This window comes from Thunnus thynnus, chromosome 23 (genome assembly GCF_963924715.1).
Source record: "Thunnus thynnus chromosome 23, fThuThy2.1, whole genome shotgun sequence".
NCBI lineage: Eukaryota > Metazoa > Chordata > Actinopteri > Scombriformes > Scombridae > Thunnus > Thunnus thynnus.
This window is the reverse complement of record NC_089539.1, coordinates 23318323-23340333: the sequence shown is the minus strand read 5'-3', so window position 1 is coordinate 23340333 and position 22011 is coordinate 23318323. Positions and strand designations below refer to the sequence as shown.

At 36.6% G+C, this 22011-nt stretch overlaps 2 protein-coding genes across 2 annotated transcripts in view; one reads left to right on the top strand and one right to left on the bottom strand.

Annotated features, from left to right (window-relative positions):
* Window positions 1-265: 265 nt before the first annotated feature.
* LOC137176116 (E3 ubiquitin-protein ligase TRIM39-like) lies at window positions 266-5007 on the bottom strand. Its single transcript, XM_067582176.1, has 3 exons — window positions 3784-5007; window positions 2522-2810; window positions 266-2438 (listed from the first exon to the last, which is right to left on the bottom strand). Exons 2-3 carry the CDS (start codon window positions 2799-2801, stop codon window positions 1333-1335), a joined length of 1386 nt encoding a protein of 461 aa, XP_067438277.1. The 5' UTR covers window positions 2802-2810; window positions 3784-5007; the 3' UTR covers window positions 266-1332.
* Window positions 5008-9683: 4676 nt separating this feature from the next.
* Window positions 9684-22011, top strand: part of LOC137175637 (tetraspanin-8-like) — a 21861-nt gene continuing 9533 nt past the window's right edge. Inside the window, exon 1 of the mRNA XM_067581438.1 lies at window positions 9684-9895. Coding sequence (XP_067437539.1) covers window positions 9839-9895 — 57 coding nt within the window. The 5' untranslated portion in view covers window positions 9684-9838. The remainder of the gene's footprint in view (window positions 9896-22011) is intronic.

The window sequence follows — 22011 nt, the reverse complement described above, 5'->3', positions numbered from 1 at the left end:
CCAGCAGCTGATGTGTAAACATTTCTAACGATTCTTCACTTTCATTTTTGTTTTTGTAGCATGACTTATTACTGAGAACTGTTTAAAACTCACACAATATTACAGAGACAACTGAAAAAAGTAATCTTCCCAAAATATAGGAAAAAAACCAACTTCACTGACAGAGATGAGGCAGAGACATGGAGGACTAAGTGTTTACCTTAAAGACCACCAGTTACTAGACATGTAAATAAAAAACAAAAAAAAAAACTCACCCACCTTTTTGTACTATTTTGGGATGTGCTGTATTATTTGTACTATTTTTCTCTTTTCTAGAATTATTTTTAAAAAGGTTTTTGTGTTATTTGCCAAAATTTGGATGCATGTATTGGGACCTGTTTTGGGCTTGTTAGGTTGCAGCTGGTAGTATAGCATTAGCTAGCTAACTTGGAAAACCTACTGTTACGACCCCTCCCTTTCTGCCTGCAGTGGTTCAACTGGCCACTTCCTGCAGGAGCTGGCAGTCAGGGAGGGTCGTTAAGGTAATATGGTGACACCTGGGTAGGCCTCCACCAAGGCTATTTGTACATCCCAAGTTTCTCATTTGATCTTTCCTTGCTCGTTTCTCCTTGCCTGAACCAGAAGCTGTTCTGGTCCATCATTTTGACGGGCATCCCAAGTTTTTCATTTCTGCTCCGAGGATCGAGGAGCGAGGAAACACTAGAGCAGCCTTCACGCTGGCTGACATGCCTCCTTATTGGATATCAGTGATTGATTGGACACTGCAGCTGACCGGACTGATCTAATACATCACAACATCGCTGCAGTTTCATACCAACATGGAGACAGATAACAGATTAAATTTAAGCATATCACTTGCAAGTTTTATAAATTATTTGTTTTCTGATTCATCATCTAGTTAAAAATATGTGTTAATTGTTGGTCTGATCAACAAAAGAACCAGAAACAACTTTCTTCATTTATTTAAAAGATTTTTCCTCTTCATGATCTTGTTATTTCCCCCATGAACTGTAATTATGGATAAAGTTGATATGTCTTTTACAATGTCTAACACTGACTAACAATGACTCCCGATCCTTCCTGGTTTGTAAAATAAAATGGAAAAGCAACACACAAGCAACCATCAAAGCCCTTTAAGTTCCATTAGGTTTAGGGTATGGGAGGCTCCAGGTTATGGAGTTAAGTTCATTAAGTGGAAAAACAGGTAAAGTATGTCCCTCATCTCCTTTGTTGTTGGTAAACATTATTTTTGCCAGTCAGATCATTAGCAGACACTAACATTACTTAAATTCTTAAATTACCGCATAACATTTTTGAGATGATGCATCAAATCTAAACAGTGTAATTGACAGGAGAGATGATCAGAGGGGTGGAGTTTTTACCACCATGATGAACACTGGGACTGAGGAATGGGTAGAGTTTCTCATTGAAGGAACAGTCAGTAAAGCAGTGGATACGTTCTCCGGTGTCTACGTCATAAAAGGAGACTGAACCTTTCTCGTAATTCACAAACACGCCAACCTTCTTTGGCTGACATTTTACACTAAGATAGACAGCAGAAGCTTTGTACTTATCTCCATTCCTTAAACATATAGTCCAGTAGCCATGCTCAGGGCTTGCATTGATTGATCCCTTCCTAGCGACTGACGCTTTGACAACACCTAAATCCCAGGCAGTCTTCCCTTTCACCTGAACCTCATAATAAAATCTACCTGAAGAGAAACCCTGCTTTCCCAAGACATTGGTAGCAGGATTAAATCTTTCTGGCTTGTCTGGTGTCTTTCGATTTACTACATTATTACCACAGTATACTTGTTTCCCATCATCAGACAAGATGAGGTAGGGATTTGCTGTATCAGGATCTAGAGTCACATCCACTGCAAACTGCTGGACCCTGATTAGCTCAGATTTAGCAAGGAACTTCTTTGTCTCTTTGCTGAATTTTTCCTGCAGCTGATCCACAGCTGTCCTAACATTTCCCTTATATGATGGAGGAGGGATGCTGACTTTTGTCCAGCTCTTTGTTGGTGGGATAGCATTCAGTGACGAGAAGTTTTGGAGGAAGTCAAGGTGGTCTTTGACGCGTGAGAGCCGCTCCATCTCAGTGCTTCTCTTGGTTAGGTCAGAGATTTCCTGCTCCAGCCCTTGGATGAATCCTTCGGCCTGTTTCTCTGTCTTCTTCTGCTTTTCTTCAATAATATCGATGAGATTGGCCAGACTACTCTCTACAGACTGCTGCAAAATAGTAAAGACCCGCACACTATCTGCGATCTGTTTGTGTGCAGATTTCTTGCTGAGCTCTGCTGAGTGTTTGACCTCCAAGATCTTCATCTGTCTCTCCTGGATCATCAGCTTAATTTCAGCCTCTGTCTCCACCAGCACGGCCTTCTCGCTTTCATATTGATTTTTGAGAAGAACAGAGTCAGTGGTCTTTAGGCCTGAAACAAAGCACAACAGGAATTTATTAGATGAAACATCTTTGCTGTTCAGATACTCCTGATTTTACCTTCCCTCAGCTTACCATTCATTCTTGTGTTGGCGCTTGACAAATGTTGCACCAGATCATTCCTGCTGATCTTCTCTAAAATCCTTATGGTAATCTCCAGGGCTCCAGGGCAGCTGTATTTTTGTACCATCAGATCCACTGTATCCTGCCTGTCTGCCCTCTCCAGCTGGGCCACTGGGATGGCTAAGAAGCCTTTGGGGATGTCATTCTCCTTTAGGCACCACTTGAACTGCTTGAATTGCTCATCTGTCAAATCCTCCAGAGTTTTCCAAAGGTCTTCTTTAAGTGTTGTCATCTTGGTTCCCTGGTTAAATTACGGAATACTGATATATTCAGTTTGTTCAGTTGGAGATTTACATTGCATATCAATATCATCAGTGCGGTGATGTTTACATGTACGGACTGGAAACAAATTAAAGGAAAAACCAACCAGACTGAGTTTGTCTTTGCATTTGTAAAGCAAAATGAGTTATGAAGTCATTACAGAAGGCATTCTGTAATACAGTATTTTAAACCAGTAAAGAACAGCCAACAAGTTATGTTACCATATCGATCGTAAATATGGTGGAAACGTATATTAAATATGCTTGTAAACATAAAAAATTTCAGTAAAGTAATTCCAAATTATCCATAAACATTGAAATAAAAAATCCAATGAAAAATATTTATAAAGATTTAATTAAGCTTGCCAACTAAACATAAAGTAACCCTGATGAGGTGTCTTGAGAAAACTTTCAGTTGTGTAAAAAACAGGTTAAGACATGTGATTGAATGACGTTTACAGAACTCACTTTTATTTAATTATCACAAAATGAGTCATTAGTTCTGACATTAGTCTGACAAATGAAAAGATGTACTATACAACAGCAGCCTCATGTCTGACATCTATTAATCCAGTAAGTGACCAAATACATTTGGAAGTGGTTATAAATCAAAGGTCTATGTAATGTTTTGTATGCAGACTGAGCAAAAAGTTGAAAACTGGACCAACTTTAGTCAAAAGAAACGAAAAAATCTTCGCTTTAAAAGGATTCTGAGACCAGTTCTGACATGCCAGATCCCACCCAAGAAAATAGTTGTGGTGAGATCAGAATGAAAAAATCTAATACACAAACCTTTAAGATCAGCTCTGTTTTTGCTCACACACTATAGCACAATTAACTTAATAATTAATAAACATTTGAAATTCATCAGTGTTCATATAGGAGAATGTTTTATACTCAGAATGAATTATGACATTTCTTCAACAGTGTCTAGTTTCCTTGAGGTAATCTTACTTGTTAAACTCGTCCAGATGAGGTCACAGCAACTTTCTTCCTTCTTCCGACAGACGTTGCGGCTTCTCAGGCGTTAGGTGTCTGACTGCAGTTGAGTCCTCAAACCTTCACAACTTAAAACGTCAGTATGACATCAGACCAGACTGACCTATGAGCTGTGCTTCCATAATAATAGCATGGAAATTAAATTACAAAAGAGTGATGATAAAGCATGGATGGAGCTGTGTGGAGCAGACAGCCAGTTGGGTTTGAAGTTTTGAGGCTGATAGTAATTTTGATAGAGTCAATATTTAAACTAAATAATTTGATAATGAAAAACTGGGTCCACCTTAAAATGTCAGTGTTCAGGTACAAAAGACAATATAGCTGCAACAATTATTTTCATAATCGATTAATCCCTTAGATTATTTTCTCAATGAATCTTTTAGTCTATTAAACATCAGAAAACAGTGGAAAACTTCTATCAGGATGTCCACAAAGTGACGTCTTCAACACACAGCCCCAAAACCCAAAAATATTCAATTAACTATCATGTAGTAAAAGTAATACATTCTCAGTGTTCTAACAACCTGGAACTATCAAATCTGTGGCATTATTGATTTAAAGATGACTTGTTGATGACTTACCATTATTCATTTTTCAAAATAGTTGCAGATTAATTTTCTTTAGTTTGACTAATTGTCTAATCATTGCAACTTTAAATAGCAACAGGGTAGTGGACCCACAAAACAAATGTAGGCCAAGCAGGTTGAATTAAAAGGACTTTACTGGAAACTATGATCAAAAACGGCTTACAGTTCAGCAACTATTCAAAGGCAGGTAGCAGGAAGCAGGTCACAGGCTGACAGGATACAACAGAATATTGACAGACATGAATGGCTGAACACAGTGGCATCGAGGATTAAAGGAAGTAGAGTCTTAGAGTCAAATGCCTATATGAACACTGACACATTTTTCTTGCTGTAATCATTCCTCCTGTTCATACTGACCATTAGAAGATCCCTTCATGATGGACTTTCAATATAAGTGGAGGGGGACAAAATCCACAGTCCTCCTTCTGTGCAAAAATGTATTTAAAAGTTTATCTGAAGCTAATATGAAGCTTCAGCATCCAAATGAGTCAAATCAAGTAGATATATTTCAATGTTACAGTCTTTTTAGTACCAAAGTTCCTCTTTTTGTTACTATACTTCCACCACAGCTCAACAGGGAAACCATGTCCAAGGTGAAACAAAGAGGGAATTGTTTGATTAATTGTCTAATCATTGCAACTTTAAATAGCAACAGGGTAGTGGACCCACAAAACAAACATATGTAGGCCAAGCAGGTTGAATTAAAAGGACTTTACTGGAAACTATGATCAAAAACGGCTTACAGTTCAGCAACTTTTCAAAGGCAGATAGCAGGAAGCAGGTCACAGGCTGACAGGATACAACAGAATATTGACAGACATGAATGGCTGAACACAGTGGCATCGAGGATTAAAGGAAGTAGAGTCTTAGAGTCAAATGCCCATATGAACACTGACACATTTTTCTTGCTGTAATCATTCCTCCTGTTCATACTGACCATTAGAAGATCCCTTCATGATGGACTTTCAATATAAGTGGTGGGGGACAAAATCCACAGTCCTCCTTCTGTGCAAAAATGTATTTAAAAGTTTATCTGAAGCTAATATGAAGCTTCAGCATCCAAATGAGTCAAATCAAGTAGATATATTTCAATGTTACAGTCTTTTTAGTACCAAAGTTCCTCTTTTTGTTACTATACTTCCACCACAGCTCAACCGGGAAACACTGTCCAAGGACACACAAAGAGGGAATTTGATGCTAAAAAGACTGTAAATGTGTCAGATATCCACTTGATATGACTAACTCAGACTGCTGAAGCCTCATATAAGCTTCACATCAACTTTTAAATGACTATGTGGACACACTGGACACACTGGACACACTGGATTTTGGCCTCCATCACTTTTAATCTTTTAATATCCAGTATGAACAGGAGGAATGATCACAGCGAGGAAAACCTCTTTCACTGTTCATATGGACACCTGACTGTTGATTTAAGACAGACTTGAAAAATTGAGAAGAGCCGAGATGCATCAGCAGGTGACGATAATTAACCAATCTAGGGCTGCAACTAATGTTTATTTTCATCATCAATTAATCTAGCAATTATCCTATCCTACTAATATCAGAATATTGTTGAAAATATTGATCACTGTTTCTCGAAGCCCAAGGTGCAACATAAAATGTCTTGTTTTGTCCCGACCAACAGTCCACAACCCAGAGATATTCAGTTCACTGTCATAGACGACTAAAGAAACCAGAAAATATTCACATTTAAGACGCTGGAATCAGAGAATTTTAGGTTTTTTTGTCAAAGAATCATGTAAAAATAGTTTGTGATTAATTGTCTGTCAATCAACTAATCATTGAAGCTCTAGATCGATCTCAGCACATGTTTGCTTTGTGGTCATTAATCAGAGCAACCATCCCTCACCTATTTATACTTTATTAACACTATATAATCAATTAATAATTGTTTTTTAACACACTATAACACATTATAGTGTAGTTGTAAACAGATATAAGGACGTTTTTAAGTGTTAATGTCTTTGTTAACAATTATAACTCCTCCTATGAAGCATTGATAACTGGTGTATAAACAGTTAATGAATTCATGTTAGCATAGTAAAACAGTTGTAATTATATATCTTTAGTAGTTTTAAATGCAAATTTTCCAAGTTATAAAATGCATGACAAGGTTCTTTTATGTCTGTTTTGAACTCTTTCTACAGTCAAAGTGTGCTTGTTATTTCTATACTGCAGGTATAATGTTATAGTGACACAACAACTGTTTAAGTTTGGAAAGATGTTAAAACTTAAAAAGCTGCTTTGCGTAATTTTGCTATGCTCGACAACATGTGACTTAAAACTCACAAGCAAATGGAGAACAAACAGTAAAGCTGTTCAAACAATTGGCTCAAGTTAGTTTCATAATCACTGGCTGGACAAACAGTGTAAAAATAAGACCTGCCACAAATAATGTTTTAACAAGCTGGGTTTTAATGTCAGTAAGTCACCGCTGATTGCTTCAGTGACTGTGATAAGAGATGTGGAGACTTACCTGTGTTGAATAAGATGTCAGGTAGAAACATATGCTCAGCTGGTTTTCTCTGTTAACATCTAACAGGTGGTAAGATGGAAACTTTGCATGTCAGACCATAAAGCAATAAAAAATAAGGAAGGGACTGTAAAGGGGAGGAGATGTTTGCTGATTGTCTTGTAGTTTCATACAAGTGTCACTAGATGGTGACAGAGAGTCATATTTCACAGATTGTAATGTTACATGGCATTGTGTTGATGCTGTTGTTTTTACCAGTTGATCTTTCATACATGTTTACATAATGTGCTCATATTCTGTGACAAGTTGAAAAGACAGTAAATGTATAGTCTGATGATCATAGTGTCATGGTGCTTCATGGGGCTGCTTGTCTATAAATCACATAGTTGGTGATTTGATCCCCATTTCCTCCTGTCCACATGGTGAAGTGCCCTGCATGGTATATTGTAAAACACTTTGGATAAAAGAGGGGGTGTCATGCATTCAATTGAGGGGAATAATGCTGCTCATGTTCACACCAAACCAAGATGTCACCAGTAGGGGAGAACGGGGTGAGTCGAGCCAGTTGGTAAAATGAGCCACCCCCTGTATCTAGGTAACCATAAACAAAAGTAATCATGTGACCACAAATTAAGGAAGTGTAGTTCACATTGCTCCGTACATCTTGGACTCAAGCACATGGAGAGAGTGAGAGAGTTACGAAAGTTCTCAGTCTTGTATCTTAATTAAAACAGAGACATTTTGGACATTGTTACACGTTAATTTAAGGCAGTGTAAGCTACAAAACAAGGTCATGAACTTAGCATATTTGTGGAACTGAGCCCCCAGTTTTGTCAAAATTGAGTTGTGGGGTAAAACGTGCCTGTGATGTTAGGGCAAGTTGAGTCAATGGTTCAATTTACCGCTAAAAGTTTAAACTGGCTACATATGAACAGAGTAACCTGTGTGTTTAAGTATTATTTTCTGACATTCTAGAGACTCTGTTCATGTTAATGTTTGATCACTGTTACAAGTGTTAGAATGTTGATGAATAAATACCTAATTGTTGACTAATGTTAAGTTTAAGCCAAACACAAACATGCTGTACATACAGATGATTGACTGTAGGGGTGAAACATTCAGACCTGGAGCAGTTTTTCCTTTAATTTGTCACCTGTCTGTTTACACAAAAGCACATTTACACACATAATTTCTGTAGCGCACACACAGTTTAATCTTTACTGAAAATGTTTAGGTAGGATTTTACTTAAAAGTCTAAGTGTTTGCCTTTGTTAAATTGATGGTATTAATAAAGTTCAAAATTATCTCAAAATTGTTTGATTTTGTGTATTTTTTATATCAGTATTTAATGGTGGCACAATTTACACCTAGAGCGCTCAATTTATTTATTTTTCATTTTACACTTTTTTTGAGGGGTCATTGTTCTAAAACCATAATAATTAGATAACTTGTTTTAATTTCCATGGACACACAACAACCTGAGGCATTTATAGTAACTATTATTTGAAACAAATACACTTTTATTTTGTGGTGAAATCATCAAATGTAAAAAGTGACTCATGTTACCCCATTCTCCCCTAATTATATGGGGCCAAATTTGTATCCTAATAATTGAACAAAATCTCCCAAGAATCAAACAAAAGTTTGGTTATGTTGCTGTTCTTTTCAGGGTTCAATACTTCATCTTTCAGTTTAAAATGTTATCTTTTTGTTTAACATTTTGTCTTTCAAATTGACAAAACATTTGGCTTCATACTTGTAACTGTTAAAACTACTGATGCGAAAATTCTGAAGCTGAGTCATTTACAAATTAATTGCAATAAAGTCAAACTATTTGGCGTGAGCTTGGATTAATTATTCATACCTCAAACTGTGGTTGACACGACTGCACTTTTCAATGTTTTGACACTGTTATCACTACAGCTGAGTGGCTCTTCTTCTTCTTCTTGAGGTTTATTGTCACGAAACGCTCAAATAATAACTTGCCTCCTTCGCATGTAGGCAGTAGTAGCATTATAAAATGCAGAATTTAACTGCACAGACAGTTGCTAGCATAGAAAACAAGGTCAGCGACACCTGAAATTCGTTATTCATGTTGAACTAATCACTGGTTGTAAGGCTGATGTTGTTTGTTTTCTTCCAGAGATGGGTCACGTGATAAGGGTGTGACAAATCATCATGACTGATAAGACCCAATCACGAAGAATGTGGGGTGTCTGCATGGTTTTCAAAAGTCTTAGTTTCCGCCTGTCCAGACCAAAATTTCAACCTAAAATGAGTCAGCAGTGTTTTCAAACGTCTCCATTTTAGGGATTTGAACACGCCGGAGTAGTATGGGCACTAGATGTAAACGTAGCAAAAGTTATGTGTTTTAAAAGCCTATGTAGCCTATGTTTGTGACCACAAAAATAGTAAAACCTCGCAAATGTGAGAACAGGTGACATTTATGAGGCTGAAACCACAGATTTACAATAAGTTTGTGCAGTTAAGAGTTAAATTGCTTAATCTGAACTCTAAGGAACAAACCTCACAGAAAGCAAGAGAGGTTAAGGATAAAAATACAACATGTAAATGCAACAAGTGATCACCCATTCGGACAGGTAAATATCAAATATGAAGTGTCATACAACTAAAACAAGAGACTCTAGAGATAAAATGTAGGGAAGAAAGGAAGAAATAAAGAGGGAAAAGAGGAAGGAGGGGGAGGAAAATTTAGTGACAGGGAAACAGAAAGTAGAGAAGAAAAAGGAGGGTGTGTCCTACACCCTCCATGAATGGAAACAGGAGGAGCAGGCTGGTCTGTTCACTAGCCTGAGGCAGCTGGTTTCTGTCTGCCTTCATTCTGCAGGAGGCCTCCATCAGCAGAGGACAGCGAGGCGAGTGCTAGAAGCTGCTGAGCAGGAGCGAATAAAGGAAAAAGAAAACCATGGCTGTTAATAAGTGCATCAAATACCTTCTCTTCTTCTTCAATTTTCTTTTCTGGGTGAGTCTGAAAAAAAACCCAAAACACATCACTATGATAATGTATTTCTATTACTTAACACAAGTATTAAAGTCACACAGAAATGTCTAATAGTGTCATTTTTAGGAATGTTTCTGACTGTGAGGTTATGTTTGAGTCTGAATCTGTTTATTTTCTCACTTAAATTGTTTTAATTTTGCCACAGTTTGATGCAGAGTTCATTTATTTCACTCTTGTTCAGTGTTTTATCCTTGCATTTGAATAATTTTGTACATTTGAGAGGTGTCTCTACCTTTCCTTAGCCTGAAACTTTTCCTAAAGTGACCCAGAATATAGAAAAAATGAAATATGTAAGCTTTTTTAGTCTGGGTTAAATTTGACCCTTATATATATATTCAAACATTATAAAATCACTGTTGTTGCATCCTTCATATTTAGTAAAATTCATTTAAATCATCATCATGGCTGTTATGTTTGCCTGTTTTAGGTAACAAAGAACCATAATATAGTTTGATTGTGAATATTTCACTCCATAAACAAATTGTGTAAACCCTAAAGAATACTCTCTCTGCTCTCTTAAAGTTTCATTATGGATTAATCACCCATTTAGTAAATGAAAAGTAGATTTTATGCTAATTATGAGGGTTAATTGCAGAAGTGACATATTAGTGTCATTGGTAATTCTATTTTTAATTCTTTTTTGTTATTTTCTACCTTTTTGTCTGTTTTTGTGCCACATGTTTTCGATTCAGTTTTTTTTTTTACATTTGACCTCTTTTTTTCTCTTTTATGCATTTTTCTATCTGTCTGTCTATAGGTACACAGGTGTTTCTGTATTTTATCTTTTTTAATATGTGTGTTTAGTTATTTAAACTACTTTAATTGTATTTAATTTAGTTGTTTCTGTGAGCAGCTGCTCTGGTATGACCACCATCTGTCTCCCTCCTGCACTTCTTTTTGTTTCTGTAATCCTGTCAGAAGTGTAGAACAGGTTGTGTCGGCTTCTTATTCTCTTCTCTGCCTCTCCCTCCACAAACAAACACTCAGGTCTCAGTTTCAGGGCGTGGTCGACCACTCGGCCTCGTCCTACGCATCATATCACTCATAGCACTCCTCCACCTGTGTTTAGAGTTCAGGTTGCAGTAAACGTCATTGTTGGACAAAATCAACAAACATTTTGTTTGGAGTATTTCCTAATGTAGTCAGTATTTGCATTAGTTTGAGTTGGCTTCATGTTGGGAGGTTCCTCATTAACCAAATGTTCCAGGTCGGTCAATCAGTAGCTCTGCTTGGTCATTTTGGATTCAGCTTTTGCTCAACACAAACCTGATGGTGCTTCTTCTTGAGGGAGGGCAGAACAGTTGAATAGAAATGCACATATCGTTGTTGTTATAATAAAAGGTGGAGGTGCTGCAGGGAGTTTACCAAATGAAACATGGTGGTTTTATTTGTTTCATGGAGTATTTGTTCCCCAATAACCGCTTAAGAGATCCTCAATTACACAACTGTTGAGTTGCAGGAAGGTGCCTTGTACTGTCTTGACCCTGAATACTAATAATAATAATAATAACTTTATTTGTATAGCACATAAAACTAACAAACTAAGAACATTTACTTAAGTACTTAAGTACAATTTTGATGTACTTGTACTTGGGTATTTCCATGTGATGCTACTTTATACTTCCACTCCACTACATTTCAGAGAGAAATATTGTACTTTCTACTCCACTACATTTATTTAACAGCTTTAGTTTTCAGATGAAGATTTGACACAATGGATAATATAACAAGCTTTTAAAATACAACACATTGTTAAAGATGAAACCAGTGGTTTGCAACCTTTTTGGCTTTTGACGTCTTACAAAAAGCAGTGTGTAGTCGGGGTCACATTTCACAAGTCTATGAGTTGTTAACAGCTCCACCAAATAGTGATTTTTCCCTCTAAACTTCTCACATGCTTTCATTTCAATAAATGTTCAAATGATCCAATATTTCAGCAAAAATCAAAGATTAGAGAAAAAGTCCAAAAACTGAAAACAGATTTGTGTATCAGAACTTTGTTTTTTCTTCTTTCCTCTCCCATTAATCATCTCACGACCCCTCAGATTTATCTGCTGACCCTTTGGAGGGGCCCGACCCCTAGGTTGATAACCACTGGACTAAACTAGCTAACTGTATATAAAGTAGTTGAAACTAGCTCCACCTCCAGCAGCTACAACAGTAACATGCTGCTCTAACACTGATGCTTCACTATTAATAATCTAATGATGTCATATATAATAATATATCAGTCAGAGGGACCAAACCACTACTTTTACTGCAATACTTTAACTACATCAAGCTCATAATACTTATGTACTTTTACTGTAGTAAGATTTTTCATGCAGGACTTGTAATGGAGTGTTTTTACTGACTCACATTGTACGAGACAACAAAGACAGAGTTGTTGGTGAGATCAGGGAAGCAGTTGTGATGCAGCCTGGTTTCACTCTGCTGAATCTGATATTGAACTTTCAGAACAGGATGACTTCACTTTGGCCTTTAGATGTGGCCGTGCTGCCTAGTTTCTGTTGAAACACTTCCTGGATGACCTCCTTCTATACGGAACATACTGAGATGAACTCGATATCTGTCATCTCATCTTGATGCATCTGAGTGTAAAAGTGTAAAATTTGCGTATTGATGATAGTATTGAAATAGCACATTCTTTCCCTTACTGATAAAAATGAATTAATAAAAAAAAACCCAGAGATAATAGTGACTAATAGCAAACGTTACCCATATTTGGCTACATATTGCTGAGTAAGTGACATTACTGAGGCAGCTGACAAGTATTACACAATGTTTGAGCATCAAACATGCACATACCAGTGGTTTTATTACTGGAGTAAAAGAGGAACTAAATACCGTAGCTCACCACAGGAGATGTTGTCGTTTCCTGCTTTTGGTCTTGTTTGGCTCGCTCTTAGTCAAATAATGCACCTGATGATGACATCATTAAAGCAACTGAACTGAGAGCATCCTGGGAAATGTAGGAACATTCAGTGAGTGTGTCTTAGAGTTCTGCACAGGCCTAAAACTGGGACCCGAACCCGGCGTGAAGTTATATATTGTTGTTCATATTATTTCTCCTTCAAAGACAAAATAGCGTTATTTTAAACCACTGGTTCCCAACCTGGGGGTCCTGACCGCTAATGCTTCACGGGAGGCATTCTTGATGTTAAGGGGTTTTAAATATGTAATTGTTACTTTTAAAGTTTATATTGTTATTTAAGATATAAACTTTAAAAGCTCCCACAAGGTTCAGGGCGTGGTGTAGACAGGCAGCGTATTCACAGAGCCTCCACTCTCTGCTAAATAGCCTCGTCTTACATCAGAAAAGGTACGCAGTTAAAACACCCAAAAGCTAATAGATCAATGGCCAAGCATCAGGGGGAAGAGAACAGCAAATGTGTCCGAAAGAAGCCTATTAATTATGTATGTTAGTTAAAAATAAAATAAATAAATAATACAGACAGAGAATTGTATAGAAAGTTGCTAAAATATAAGGAAAATTCATCCGTGATGCGCTGCAACATTCACAGGAAATAATCTTCTCAAAATTCATCCAAATTACTAGTTTTACACAAACTTCCTGCAGTTATTAAGTTCACTATTTGGGTTAATTTTACAGTTTTTCTGTACAGTTGTTGTTATGCATTGAACATAATATTAAAACATTCAAAAAATATGTTAGTTTGTCAGGGATCATCAGTTTACTCAATGGTAAAATAGGGGTCCCTTAAGGAAAAAGATTGGACACCACTTTCAGCAGATGGATGTGTAAACAGCCTTCTAGTGTCTCTGTACAATCATCATTCTCCTCCATTTCTGAATGGATGGAGGGGGACTTTTCATCACAGATACATGTCTTTGTTCAGCAGTTATGGGTGCTGAAATTTGTTGGGTGTGGTTCAGACTTGTGATTTCAAGACTCTACACCAGCATTTACATGTACTGCACAATCTGGACCACAACACACCAGAGACAAATTCCACTGATTACAAGGTTTATTCATAAATTACATTAATTTAAAATTAGGTTTTCATACTCCTGGAACAAAACCTGGAAAGTCCTGGTTCATGTTAGCTCTCTAATTGGGGTTCTGCTGATCTTCTCATCTCACCTCCCTGACCACCCAAAATTAAAATTAGTAACTGACAGAGATGGAGGTGAGGCTGTAAAACCCAAACTCTAGCCTTCAAAACATTCTCCAAAATACCAAATGACATCCTTCCTGTTTTTCTGTCAGGAGGGAGTGTGCCAGAAATAATTCAAACAAATCAAAAGTCCAGCTTTAGCTCTGTCTTCTGTTTAAAATAAAGTCAGCCCTCTTGCCTGCTGAGATCATCTCAGTCCGTCTCATGTTCCCAAAAGTGCTGTTAGATCAATGTTAACTTGATTCTAACCACTCAGTGGACATGGTGGACATGATGCATTTACCTAATGATGATGATGATGATAGTGAGGGTGGAGTAGGGTTGGTGTTTACTGTAAAGCCTGTTTACCATAGTTTTTAACTTGTGACTCTACAGTAGCTTTTAGTTGCTAAGTGATGCTTCCCATCTGCTGAAATACATGGTCATGAACCTAAAAGATGAACAGGAATCAAATGCGAATGCTTTGAAGAAGATCATGTGAATTTGGTGGATTTTTGCATTAAAAACAGCAGAAAAATGACTGTTTATGCTTAAAATCTATTTTCCTTTGTTAACTGTATGCTTAAATGTGCAATCACAGATTTTTTGGCCACTTGGGCACAGCAGAAACAAGATGCAACACTGACATATCATCAGCTTTTAAGCTGATATGTTGAACTTGTTAGCAAACAGTTGCTTATTTCCACATCCAGCAGTTACGGAGCAACATTATCATTCATTTGGAGTCGTGTTTCTGTCCACCTGGTGAATGTAAGTCCAGTACTCACTCTCTTTTAGCTCTGTTTTTACTCTCTACCAACTCCTGAGGGAAATATCTAGCTCTTTAGCAGCTAAATGCTCCACTATGTTCACCAGCTAATCTACAGCTAACTGTGTGTGTTTGCCGTTTGGTGCTGAGCAGGTAGTGTACAGTGGCTTTTTAGAGCTGAAAATGACGCTATGAGAGCATTGAGAGTGAACCAGAACAGTAAAGTTGCAGCTGGACAGCTAAACAATTAGCTGAAACTCGATATAAAGCTCCATCCTTGGCATCCTTATGGCCTCACCATCAGTGGTTTCTGTGGCACTATACAGACAAACAAACAGTGTTGATTTACATCCTGCGAGAGAAGAGAGATAACCAATTATCTGCAGCTCTTCCTCTGTACATTAACGCCTGTTAGAGTGCAGAGTGCTCATATCCTCCATGAATAATAGATGCTGTGTTCAGGGACCATCCCAGCAGAGGAAAGAGATGATACAAACAGAAAGAAAGCATGTTTTAGCTCTGCAGCAAACCACAGTGGACAGTAACTAAATACATTTACTATAGTTGAAGTAGCAGTACAGGACTGACGTGGTCCATGTATGTTGTGGTTGTTCCTGTCAGAAACCAAATTTTGATGAAAATACTTAAACATATCAAAAGATTAGCAGACTTCAAAAACTTGAGGTTGTTTTTTGGCGCCTAATCAGTAAATTGGTTTTGACTCTAGTCGTTTTCATGCCAGGGTAGTTCAGTTAATTGACGTTCTGGTTGGTTTTCATCCTCTGTATGATTCATTTGGGCAGATCTGAACAGAACAATTATACTCAGACCAAAACAACTGCACAGAGACCCTTTAGAGGTCCAGTCACAAATGAGCCCTGGAGAGGTTTTTGTGGTGGGAACATGATTTGACCTCCATCTGACCGACTACAAGACTGCAAGTTTGAGCCAAAAGGCTCCCATAGCCAGAAGCTGTGTGAAAATGAACCAAACCAACAAGTTTACCAAGAGCAACTGAACTATAGATTTGAAAACACCCTATAACATAACTCCGTCTACGAATTCAGCACAGAAACAAACCAGATAGAGAACCTTTCCGTGATTATGTAACTTGCTGCATCTTCAAACTGTTGAACCTCATCGGAAACTATTTATGTGAGATGGTTTAGATGTAAAATGAAGCCTGACTCATCAGCTGCATGGCCTGTATCACCTTAGATTGATTCATAAACTGATTTTGGTGGATAATTTAAGAGAAACAACACACTATTGCCACATGGACTGAATGAAGAGCAAGACTTGAGGTGTTTCCTTTCAAGCTGAGTTTAACTGTTATTATTTAGTTTTGATACAGTTTGTTGGAAATTATATTGGAATTTGATTTTTGATTTGTTCTTTCTTGCTGGATTGGTGTGAAGCAAACACAGGTGGCAAAGCAGGTTACACGGATGATGGCTTGATTATCCAACAGGATGCTTTGTGATGTTTGGAAATGTATAACATGTGGTTTTCAACCCTGTTTAGCCTCTGATGAAGGCATAAGTCGAAACGTTGAGCTTTGATGCAACAGCGTGCTGATTAAATAAAGAAGTCCTGCTCCGTTCTTCCAGTTTGAACATTAGAGCCCAGCCAGTGTGTGTCAGGTGAAGGAAAAGTGCATATTTGTGCAGGTTGTACAACCTACTGAATGATGTTAATACCTGATGAGTCAACCAGACTTCAACAAGGGCACAAACACTGTGGGATGTGGGTTTGTGACTATACACACCTAACTGGTTATTACCTGCGTCTCTGCTGTAATTGTGTGTGTGTGTGTGTGTGTGTGTGTGTGTGTGGGGTGATTGTGTAATGACACCATCTCGTCAGCTCGCTTGCTTGGTGGATTTCAAGTTAATCCAGTAGATCAGTTTGTATTTCAGTTACAACTGACTGCCTGTGAGTCACTGCTGAGGAACGAACTGCCCAGAACCGGTTTGATCTGATCTGATTGACTTTTGTGATATAAATTGTTTCCCAATTTCCCATATAGTGAAACACTATAAACATTTTTTATCAGCTGTAATTCTAATTAGATGTAATCTTGATTTAATGTATCGTTATTCTTATCAACTGGAATCCAGATTTACATAATCTTGATGAATTGTTATTGTAATTAGCCGTAATCCTGATCAGAAATTATTAATTGCAACCAGATCCTGATCAGGTGTAATCCTGATTAACTGTAATACTGTTCAGACTTAATCCTGATTAATTGTGATGCTGGTCAGAAGTAATCCTGATCAGTTGTATCGCCGATTAACTGTAATCTTGATAAATTATAATACTGAACATTAGTTTTAATTCTGATCACTTGGAATCTTGAGCTTTGATCCTGATTAACTTTGATTAGATGTAATCCTGATCAAACATAATCTTGATTAAATGCGACCTAATCCTGATCAATTTGTGATTCTGTTCAGAAGTAATCCCACTAAACTGTAATTCTTTTCCACTGTAATCCTGATCGATTGTAATATTGACGAGTTTTAATCCTGATAATATGGAATCTTGATAAACTGTGATGCTTTTTAACTGTAATCCTGATCAGATGTAATCCTTATCAATTGTAACAGTATTTAGAGGTAATCCTGATTAACTGTGATGTTTTTCAGATGTAATCCTGATTAGGTGAAATCTTGATTGGCTGTGATCCTGATTAACTTTAATCTTAATCAGACGTAATCCTGATTAACTGCAACCTAATCCTAATCAATTTGTGATGTTGCTCAAAAGTGCTCCTGATCAATTGTAATTATAATCCTGATCAACTGTAATTATAATCCTGACCAGTTGTAATCTTGAACAACTGTAATCATTATCAAGTGTAATCCTGACTAGTTTTAATCCTGATCACGTGTAATCTTGATTAACTGTGATCATGTGTAATCTCGATACCTGTGATCCTGATGAACTATTATCCTGAGTAATTAAAATTCTGATTATATATAACCTCGATTTACCATAATTCAAATTAACTTTAATTCCCATGAACTGTGAATCTGATTAATCCTCATCTGCTGTTATCATGATCAACTGTAAGAATGATAAACTGTAAATCTGTTTATAAACTAGAAACCGAATCCTAATTAACTGTAATCCTGATTCACTGTAGTCCTAAACAACTGTAATCCCAAATAAATTTATTGCTGATCAGTTGTAATATTGACTAGTTTTAATCCTGATCACATGAAATCTTGATTAACCGTAATCTCGGTTAATTTAATTTCTGATCAGAAGTAATCCTGGCTAACTAGATCAGCTGTTATTGTCATTAACAGAAATCCTGATTTACTGTAGTCCAAAATAACTCTAATCCTGATTATTTGTAATCTTAAATAATCCTGATCAGATATAATCCTGCTTTCTAATAATTTGCTCTGATTCAGTCTATAAAACTGCTGTGAGTGCAAAAGGGTGTGTTTGTTTTTCACACCCGTTGACCTCTGATTGCTATGTAGCTCTGCAGGTTTGGCTCTGTGTGTGTTTGTGTTTCTGAGCCATACAGTGATGCAGGTTTTAATCTCTCAGTTTAAACCTGCCAGATGTTTGGGTGATAACAAAGGTCCACAACTCCGTACTGAACTCTGAATGTTTGCGTTGCTCTTTTTCATTCTGGCGTGACCCGCCTGTAACCGCTGGCAACCACTCTGAATGAGAAAGAAAAACGTTTTGCGTGGGTGTGTTTTTTTTATTTCCACTGATAAAGATTCAGAAACAGGTTTATTGCCATGTAGGTTTGCACGTAAAAGGAATTTACCTTGTTGTTGTGGTGTATTACAATCAAAAAATGGAAGGTAAAAAAAACACAAAAAACAAGTGATCATAAATATATAAATAAAACTGGAAAAAACACATTTTAAGTGATGAAAAGAGCTGTTAGAGTTTAAAAATATAGTACAAGATATTAGCAGGTAATAGCAGCAAAGCAGGAAATCACTCCTCCCACGTCCAGTAATAGACTGTTTCCTGTTTCCAGTCAAAGACAGGACACTCATTTTCATTTACCTGTTTTTTTTTATTTTTTATTTAATATCTTTACAATTCGCCATGTGTTAATAGATGACTGACAGAAAAAGAAAGAAGAAAGAAGCTGTGTTTACTTTGTCGTGAAACAGGTTTGATCCTGCAGTCAGAGCAGTTTCTCTGTTATCTTTAAACTCTGTATGAGGGCCGACGTCTCAGCAGCAGCAAAGCCGGTGTGAGCAGAGTTATGAGGGTTGTCTTTTTTTCTCAGGCGACGTTACCACCAACAAGCTGTTTGTCTTTGTGTTTGTCGTTCAACCAACCTGAATGTCAGCAGTTCTCTCACTCAAGTGAAAATAGTCAACCGGCTCCAAGAAAGGACATTTATATTGTGACAACTTTATTTTATTATCCGACCTGTTGTGAGGACATTAACAGAGCCATAAAAATTCATACTTCAGTTGCTGTGACTAGAGACTGAGAGTGATGTAGGAGCCAAAATATGTTGTTATTTCTGTTTATATATTGACGTGGGCATCACTTATGTTGCTTTACACATGGGTGTGGTTTCCTATTATTTAACCTGTTCACTTAGGTGGTGGCGGGAGTTTTTGGACAAAGGGAGTTGGTAGGTGGCGGGAGTTTTTGGACAAAGGGAGTTGGTAGAGCTCTGATATTTTCTGTTGACCGTCACCATTGTCACCATCATTACTATCATTACCATCGTCTGTTCATCACTTTATTTTCACAGTCAGATTGCATTTTTTGTGCAATAGCTGATTGTCAGACTCTTTCATTTTTGTTTATTTTTTCAATAAAACATCAGTAAAACGCCATCTGGACTTAGGGATGGTTTTGTATGGACGTGTCACATATGGGAGCCTACTAAGTCTCTTAGCAACCTTTTTTGAAAAGTAGTCGCTACAGTGGATATTGTAGGAAAACAAATCATTAATTATTCTGATCCATTCATTAGGCCCTGAGGCAAAAGTTTGTTGTTGGTTCCCCTGTTGACCCCCCATTACACATGGTAGTACTCTAGATGATGATTAGGTGATTAGTCAATGTATGACAGGAAATTATGCCAAAACAACCATTTTGATAACTGATTCATCGTTCAAGTCATTTTTTTTGTGTTTTTAACTGTTGGTCGGACAAAACATCTGAATATGTTCACTTGAGCTTTTAGGGACTAACGATCAGCATTTAATGGATCAATAGTTGGTTGCAGCCTTACAGCGCTTCTGTCCCTCAGTTTTCTTTGTGCAGTTTGGTAAAAACACAACTTCAGAACAAATGAGCTCAATAGAAACTTAAAACTATTAAAGTCTTCAAACTAGATACTGACACAGAATCCCTCTTCAAGACCAGGACCACAAGACGGAAAATGGAGGACCTGTCAGATTATTATTTAAACCCAAATGATCTGAGGTAAACCTGTGTTTTGCATGTTTGTTAATCCAGCCTCGGATCTGGTCAGTATGAACATTTTGCGACTTTTCCTTTCATTATGATGGGATATATGGAATTAAATGCCTTACAAAACATGCTTTCTGCTGCGAATCAGTTGTATATAAATGCAATTTCTAAATAAAACTGCAGAGAATGTCAATCTTGACCCCATTTATAAGAGGCCAGGGTGTTACTGAAACTGTCATTATTGAATAATTGATATTTTTATGACTTTTTATTTGAAGTTTTAGCTTTATTCATTCATTATTTATTTCTGTAAAATTTGCTCTATAAAAGTTCCTAAATGTAGCTAAATGAAAATGCTGAAAACTGTGTGTGAGGATTTAGATGGAGACCTTTAGTGAGTGGTCAAAAACATCATCAGACTGTGACTGCACACTTTCATTGGTCATGTGTGTGTGTGTGTGTGTGTGTGTGTATGTGAAGGTGTGACTCAGGACGTTAAAACCTCAACACATTACTCAATCAGCCTTTCAGCCTGAATAAGAGTATAAATAGGCTGAGGGTGTGGTGGCATGATGTGTGTGTGTGTTACCATTGAGAGTACAGAGGTCATGTCCATTTTTTCTTTATCACATCGGTTTCCGTTCATTCAGAGGTGGAATGAATGATTTATCACTTTTCCTTAAATGTAACCTCGGTGTTTATTTAGAGTATAAAACACTTCATGTACAACTGCAGCACAACATGATTTATATTGTAAAGTATGATAGAGAGGTAACGTTTAAGGTAAATCACAACTGTTATCATTATCGATTGATCTGGTGATTAATTGGTTTATAAAAAGTGTCACAGTAGTACAAATTTTGTCTTAAAGTCAGAAGTTTAAAAGCCTGAGGGGCTGTCATCACATTTCAAAACCTAAAGATATTTAATTTCATTTTAGACGTATGAGACAAAAAAAAAAAGGAATAAAATCTGGACAAAATATATAATTCTTAAACATATCTATGTGTATCTTTCTATACATTCACATATATTTAAAGTGGATTCAGACCCCTCAACACTTTATTCTGTAGTTGATTTAATTTTAAATGGATAAAATTACCATTTTTTTTACCCATCAATCTACACTCAATAATGCATAATGACAAAATGTTTTTAGATATGTTTTCAAATTTATTAAAAATCAAAAAGTGAAATCTCTCATTTACAAAAGAATTCATGTATATTGGTATATTATTGGCCTTTTTTGTTTGATTCAAATATTAACTGTTTACTTGATTTTTCTTAGTTTTCTTATAACATGTACAGCTTTTATAATGGCTCGATTTTGATAAGTGCTGTATAACTATTATTATTATATATATAATAACTATTATTATGTTGTCACATAATTAAGTAAATAATTAAGATAAACAGCTGAAGGAAAGTTAAAAGTCAGAAATGTAACTTTGAATTGTAAACTTTCATCTCATTTTACCCAGATGATAAAATATAGAGAGAGGTTTTTAAAAAAAAAATTATGGTGAATTATTATTTTTCTTATTGCATTGTAATGTGCAGTTTAAAGCTTTTTTTGTGTGTAAATTAATTAAAAAAAATATATAAAATCAATAAAACACATTTAAAAAGTATATTTGTACAAATAATGACAAAAAAACATCTTTTATATTCTGATAAATACACAGAAAACTGCCTGTATGCTCAGGCCGGAGGAGTGTATCTCTCTATTTGTCTTCATCCATGTCATCAACATCAGCTTGTAATTAGCT

Excerpts from the sequence above, each read along its gene's own strand:
- LOC137176116 (XM_067582176.1), bottom strand. The coding sequence starts at position 2,801 with ATGACAACACTTAAAGAAGACCTTTGGAAAACTCTGGAGGATTTGACA. Across the intron at positions 2,439-2,521 it reads CGCCAACACAAGAATGAATG|GCCTAAAGACCACTGACTCT; the intron begins GTAAGCTGAGGG and ends GCTTTGTTTCAG.